This window comes from Hevea brasiliensis, chromosome 16 (assembly GCF_030052815.1).
Source record: "Hevea brasiliensis isolate MT/VB/25A 57/8 chromosome 16, ASM3005281v1, whole genome shotgun sequence".
NCBI lineage: Eukaryota > Viridiplantae > Streptophyta > Magnoliopsida > Malpighiales > Euphorbiaceae > Hevea > Hevea brasiliensis.
The window spans coordinates 35652468-35660174 of NC_079508.1; the positions used below are offsets into that span (position 1 = coordinate 35652468).

At 28.1% G+C, this 7707-nt stretch overlaps 1 protein-coding gene across 1 annotated transcript; it reads right to left on the minus strand.

Annotated features, from left to right (window-relative positions):
• Positions 1-2679: 2679 nt before the first annotated feature.
• On the minus strand, positions 2680-5690 carry LOC110647556 (AP-1 complex subunit sigma-1-like). The gene is made up of 7 exons (XM_058138119.1): positions 5611-5690; positions 5395-5481; positions 4676-4767; positions 3763-3871; positions 3648-3683; positions 2983-3069; positions 2680-2885 (listed from the first exon to the last, which is right to left on the minus strand). The coding sequence occupies exons 1-7, from the start codon at positions 5611-5613 to the stop codon at positions 2814-2816; spliced, it is 486 nt and encodes a 161-aa protein (XP_057994102.1). The 5' UTR covers positions 5614-5690; the 3' UTR covers positions 2680-2813.
• Between the last annotated feature and the right edge of the window lie 2017 nt (positions 5691-7707).

The following is a 7707-nucleotide window of genomic DNA, read 5'->3' on the forward strand; positions in this document are numbered from 1 at the left end:
TTAAGGGATGAGTTTGCTCAGTGGAAGTCAAGTTTTGTCATGAATTTTAATAGGAGTTTTATGATAGAAGATGAAGCTTGGGCTATGTTTATTGGGTTAAGGCTTACTTAGGAGTTGGGTTTGAGGAAGATTTTAATTAAGTGTGATAATGCTTGTGTAATGAAGATGATCTTAAAATCAAAAAAAGTGTTAGGGCATTATAGAACTTTGTTTCAAGCCATTGAGGAGCTACTACACAAAAGTTAGGATGCCCAGGTTAATCACATATATAAAGAGGCGAATATGTGTGCTGACAAATTATCTACAATGCAATCTATGGAAGCATGTGTTTTTTATACAACAATGATTTTAAGGCCCCTTATGGAGCATGATTGTGTTGGGATTTCTTATCCTAGAGTAGTTTGTATATAGTTTTTGTTAAAATCGTTAATCACTCACATTTTTTTTCCCTTAATTGAAGGAAAATTGAATGGCTTTTAAGTGGGTCATTTACCAACTATAATATATACCTTTGAGTTTATAACAGAGAGTGAAGAAAAATATCTCCTATAAAAGGTGGCGATTCCTTTTTATTTTGTGCAATCAAACGTTATAATTTTAAATTACATATATCAAACTTTAAGATTAAGAGTAATTGTATCCAAACTTCAAAATTAATTTGGAGAAATTTAAATTTTATCCAATTACTTTTTTGAAGCTTTAACTTTATATTAAATTAAAACTGATAGTGCAAAAGTAATTAATTAATAAAAAATTGCTTAAATATATTTAGAGGTTTGGATACAATTGCTCCCAATCTTAAAGTTTGAGACATGTGGTATAAAATTAAAACATTTGGATATAATTGATAATTAGCAAAAAGTTTGGTTGTTTTCTGTTCTGACTTTTATTTTTCCTACCCCTTTTCTTCTCTTTGTTTTCATTCATTAAATTGTCTCTAATTTATGTTCACTTTATAGATATATGAAGCTCCTTTATCGAAGTATAAATCTTTGAATAATTGGAGACTTTAGAGTTAGGGTATGTGGGGAACTCTTTGAACGCTATGCAACACACACATACACATAACTTCCTTCATATCACTAATAATATTTCCCCTTCCTATTAGTCTTTGGTCATTGGTAGGTGGTATTGTCTATGAAGGGCTCTCTACCACAAGGCTGTAAGTGCAAAATAAATAGATCTTGTTTGAACTCTCCTTACATAAGTAGCTCTCTGCAAAGTAGGAGTAGACTGTGTATGTAAACCCTCCCTAAAGCCCAAGGAGAAGGATCCAAATGTATGCTTCAATCTATGTATTTGGAATTACTTGCAACCCTTGGCTTGTTCTTTTTGGATGTGCAAATTTTCTTGGTTGGAAGTGGAGATATCAAACTGACTATTTATTCCATTGAAAAAATAAATACAAATTTATTTGTCATTGATTATTGATGATTTATTTTCATTGTTAAATAATGATGGTATAATAGGTATTTTCCCTTGTAAAATTAATATTTGATCATTCTTTGTTCAATAATTAGCAATGAATTTGATTACATATAAAGACAGTTTATGTCATGCTATAATTTTTTTTTCCTCACTATTAAGAGGGTATTTAGTGTAGCTTATAAATCAATCAAATTTAATTATAAGTAGAAAGGGTGTTTGATTTGACTTATAAGTTTAAAAAGAAAAAAAAAACTCTTAGAATTAGTCAGAAGTCATAAATAAGGCACTCCTTACTTTTGACTTATTAACTTATTTTAAAATTACTCTTTGACCAAGTAAAAGAGTATATCATCTGAATAATTTTTAAAAATATAAACATTATCCTCATTTTAATAATAAAAACACATTTTTTGTTATTTTGATAAATTAAGTTCCTTTTAAGCATTTTTAAATTAAACACTTAAACTATATAAAGCTAATTTTAAATATTTTTATCAAATAATTAACTACTTATTTTTAAATTAACTTATAAGCTAAAAAATACCTTTTAAATCAAGAGTTAAAAGTAAGTAGGTAAGCCAAACACCCTCTTAGTTTAGTGAGAAGGGTTTTACTTAATAATTTTTTATGTTGTTATTTTGTTGCTAATTCACTTTGGTGACAAATCTATCCCTAAATAGCGGTAAAGTATTCTATTTCCTTAATATCATAATGTGTCGTTAGACGGTCAACCTACAATATAACTTAACTACATTATGTTATAATTAGATGAACACAAAAATAAGTCAAGCACGATAAATCTCAATTTAAATCCTCTAATTATATGTTATGTCATGGTATTTAATATTGACACCCTTAATTCGCCTGTGCATTTCTGTTTGGGTGTATAAAGTATTAGATCTTAATTGAAATGCATTTTTTAGCAAAATTTCTAAAAATAAATTAACTTTGAACTTGCATTTTCGAGTTAGGAGTTTATACACTCATACTTTATTGAATAATCAAACTCCAACAAAATAAATTATTCATATTTTTCATTAAGGACAAATTTAAGTAGATTTATTGGGTTTATCTAATTAAAAATAAATTCATTAATTAATTATGATGTACTTCGATCTTGGAAGGAAAAAATTGCAACTACCATAATAAATTTTATAAATAAAGGCAAGATACTCATGTAATTATAATAATGATGAAGTACTCCTACTTAGGGAAAAAGATTATACTTTTTTTATTACATATGAAGGGGAGTAGGGAGTCAAATGTGAGTCTCTCAAGTTCAATATGCATGCATTTATCATTGGGACATATCCACCATTGCTAAAAAGAAATTATACTTAATTAATAAGGAGAGATTGATTTCCATGCATGTTTAATTGTTGCTCCTATTTGGTGACTTGAGCAATCATATTACTTATGGAGCTAGCTTGCTCTTTAGCCATCTCCACTAGTGAATCCTGCATTAAAAACCTAATAAGAAATTAATAAAAACTTCCCAAATCGCATATTTACATTATTAATATTGCAATTTTGAAAAATTATAATTAACCGTACATGTGCAGACATCAACCGTATCACTGTTCTCTTGCTTGATTCTTGAAGTTCCCCAGCAATCACTATCTCGTCCAGTATGTAATAAGCCTAATAACATCAAAATAACTCCAAGCTTTATATCACTAGAGATAATTCCATTGCTATTAAGTTAAAACTTATTTATTTTAGTAATAATTATTTTAACAAGCAATATATTATCGCTTCATTGGACATTGAATTTCAAGGTTAAAAAATGCTTTAAAAAAAAGTATTATTTAGATATTGTTGAAAAAAATAGTTAAATTTTTTTTTATTATTTTAATTCTCTTATGACTTAAATATATTAAATTTATTTTTAAATCAATTTTGAATGCACTATGTCTATAACTAATATATTTAAAAAAAGTTATGTTTTTTGGCCAATGAAGGATTAGCTCAGCAGTTAAGGATTTAGCTCTTGATGTGCCCCATTTCAAGTTCGAATTCCACTTTTGGAGTTTTTTGTGAGTGGGCAATACGTAAGCCCTACTATAAATTCCCAATAGTCTGTAGTAGGATGGGGATACCCCTCTTACTCCTAAACTTTTTGTTTCCAAAAAATAGTGTGTTTCTCAATAGTAGTTCTAACAATAATGCCAAACATACCTCATTTTTCCATGCATATAGTGAATACATATATATAATACCTTGTGAAAATTGAAGATCAAGTCTAGCTCACAAACCTAAACAGAAACAACAAATAATCAATCCAACATGTATCATCATCAACAGTGAAAATTGAAGAGCAATTAGAAAGCTTACACTGCCAAAATAACGATCTAATATTTCAACATAATGATGAATAATATCAAGACCTTCTAGTTCATTGTCATCCTCATCAATGCACATACAAAAGTATAGTCCTGCATACCTATTCATCATCAAAATTGTGCATTATATATTACAGATTTTCATATATAATTTGTTATAAAAACATATCATCGCATGAATTCATAATTCAATTACTAAACGAAACACCAAATTATTTCACAACCTTATTTTTTGCCCTACTTGATTTAAAGAGAGAACTTTATATTCTTAGAGTCCCAACCCTTAATTCAAAACAAATGATTGAAATTTTCTTTCCTTATATATAACTATTTAGTTTTTGAACATTAAAATTTAATTTTTAATAAAGTCTCGATGTGGTTTTGATGTAATGGTAAAGTTACTCTATTTGTGATTTGAAGGTCACAATTTGAGTCATGGAAATAGCTTCTTTACAAAACAAAGGTAAGATTGCATACATTAACCCTTCTAGCCAGAAGTGTGAGATGCTTGAGTCACCCCTTTTAATAAAATCTCAATTATTCATTTTGAATTTAAAGGTAAATTAGCATGAATGAACCCTAATCAGAGACATATTTTGAATTACCCTTTTTATGATGGGTTAAAAAAGTGAGATTTTTGGAAGTTTTGAGACCTCTAAAAACTTTATCTTTAAAAAAATTCCTTCCTCCAAACAAACTCACTACTTAAAAAACCCATAGCTTACCTCTAAAAACTTACTCCCAAACATTTTGTAAGGGTTGATATTGTTTAAACGTGATAGGTGATGTTTGTATAAACATGCATGAAACATTTTAAATCCAAAGAAAAAAAAGTACATACATTGAGCATAAGTTGAATGAAAAAAAAAAAAGGAGGAAAACTCTTTAAAGGCTTGTAATACAACCTTCTATAAACAACCTTAAGTCCTTTCCATTCCACAAAGTTGCAGAGCTTAGGACCGCGATTGATTACTATACCACTAAGCTCTCGGATTACCTATACAAAAAATTGTAGCCTTTGAGCTATCACCAAAATGCATATAAATTAGGATTATTTATTATGTGAAAATTTATCCAATATCTATTTTATCATGCATCAACTTAATTATTAACAATTCTTTCTTTATAAGAATTTTTTATATTTATGAATCGAATTAAGGTTCTATCAAGTTTCAATCAATGAACATAACATATCATATTCTTACAACATATCACATTCTTACAATCTCAACTATTAAATTTAAAATTAATGGTTTTTTTTTTTAAGGAAAAGCAATAGTATTAAAATTGATCAAAAGAAATTACATTAAACAAAGGTGACGAAATTTGCTGATCTACGGGCAAAGACAATCAACAAGAGGATAATTTAGCTAGAATTAGCTTGCAATCACTTACTAAAAAACCAAAATAAGATCCATCTAAAAGATCTCCTTTTTCAATAAATAACTATTACCTTTTAAAAATTTAAATTTAATTTTTATAAAAATTTCAATAACCCATTTTGAATTAAAGAGGAGATTATTTAAATATGCATATTTATATGAACATGATATCAGATTTATACAAAAAAAGATGAAGTAAAAGAGCAAAAAAATCCTAATTAGTAGAAAAAGAAAGGCGATACCTTAGATCTTTCCTTTTGGGAATAAGGGGAATACCATTTGGTTAATCTAACCTTTCCCTGGCGACTGATGAGAAGAACAAAGTGAATCTAGATCAAGAACCCACAAAAATCCTTTCTTTAATTTTAGTTGAATAAGAATAACAAGTTAGAAATCAAATGCAATAAAACAATACATTAGATATAGTAATGTTCATATAACAGGAAACTTTAACATACCATTGTTGATCAATATCAAATGGAATAAATTATTTCATGAATTAATAAATTGCAATATCTATTAAACTATTAAAGACTTCTCATGAAATACTCCTTCAAACATGAAAAGAAATAAATAAATCAATAAGTCAATGGCATATTTTGCGCTCAAGTTTTAATGGTCCTCCTATACTTCCTCAACAAAGTTTGAACTTTGAAAACACATTTATGTATTTATTTTGCTTCAGCCTTTTTTCAAAAGAAAAATATTTAAAATTTAGTGAATCTCTTTGCTCTGGAAATTGAAATACACATGCTAAGAATATTTTAGATGTCCATGATCAAACCCTTATTTCTTTTTTTTATTATTATTCTTCTTTTCCAGGATTACAAATACTTTAAATTTGTTCAATTATGACATTATTGCATATTTGCTACTCTCTTGTCAAGAAAGAAAAATAAATATTTATTGAAATCATGCTTGAGTTTTTTTGCTACATTAGAATATAATGTGTTGGCTAAAGCACAATGATGGACTTGCCCATCAAATGTGCATGGCCCATGCAATGGCCATTTAATGCCTATAAGAGTAGGAATTATACTTACATTTAATTAGGACTCATACTTACAATAGGAGTTACTAATTAGGGTGGATATCAAACTTCTAATGCTCTTGGGATTAGAAGGACATATAAATATTAATAATTAGTAGAAAATTCATGCTTGCTTTTTCGTGATATTTTGGCCATAGCTAAAAGTGATATTTAGGTGCTCTATTGGCGCAATTTTGGTCCTAAGGTGTTACCTTATCATTGTGCTCTTTCTTCCTCTACAATTTCTTTAGAACTTCTCTACAAACAAATTACATCTAAACTATGGAATTTATATTTAATTCATGAATAACATGTGACTAAATAGGGATTAATGATACAAGGATAGTTATGAGTGTGCATGATCTATTATGGTTAAGGCCATGTTGGAAATATGGTTTGGTTTGGGTCAACTCAGATTCATTAGACTTAAAATCATAACCAAGAACAACCATATGAATAGTTACATGCATTTGCCAAGAGGTAGCATCCAAACGTCATGTACATTGCCAAAAGGTAGCAAAATTCAAAAGTCATGTATATTGGTTAAAAGATGTAACTATATGAAAAGGTGCAGTTATTCCTAATAGTTATGTATATGAAGTGATGCAACTATTGACCAAAAAGTGACATGACTTATAAATAGCTAAGTTTTTCTCTCATTGGTGCAATAGAAGGAAAAACACATAAACAAAAGTGTGAAGTGTGTGCACTAAGTGGTGATGCATTGACTTTTATTCTTAATTTTAGATATTGAATATATTATTGCTTAATCTTAAATTTGTGATTTAAAATTACAATTCTTTAAATAATTAATTACATTAACCTTATTGCACATTAAAATCTTAGATGATGATTGGGAACTTAGTAAACTTTCGATTCTAGGTCTAATGTTAAATAAGTGTTAGTATAATTAATTATCGTATAAGATATTTATGATATGAATTTAGAATTTATTGCATGTTGTCTTTTATTAGTTTATATTTATACATCAATATGAAAATACTATATGTCTTGGAAGAGAAATAGGCTCTTAATTTGTTTATTACCCTTGAAGTGATATGCTGCTTTCATTTTTCCTTAATCGAGTTCCATTCAAATTAGTTAATATAATTCCATATGAGTATGGATTAATAGAAAGTCCAACTTACGAGGTTTTTTGAAACTTTGAGGTGTGTTATTTTTGTTCACAATCATTCTCATAAATATGAAAATTTTGGTCCAAAGAGAAGGAAATGTATCTTTATATGATACTCATATCAATCAAAAGGACATTTATTTATGGGTAAACATGATAGTGGCATGGTAATTGAATTTTAATCATTAAATGTCATATTCTTAGAGAATGACTTTCCTCAATAGGGTGAGATAGGTGAAGATCTACACAACCTAAAATGGAATCTTTTCCAAGTGAGAGTATTTCATCTGTTAAGGAATAAGTTCCTATTGATATTAAAATGCCACCTATAGTGAATCCATCAGATATTGGTGGTCCTAGTGGGAGTAACTCTAACATTAATGAGTCAAT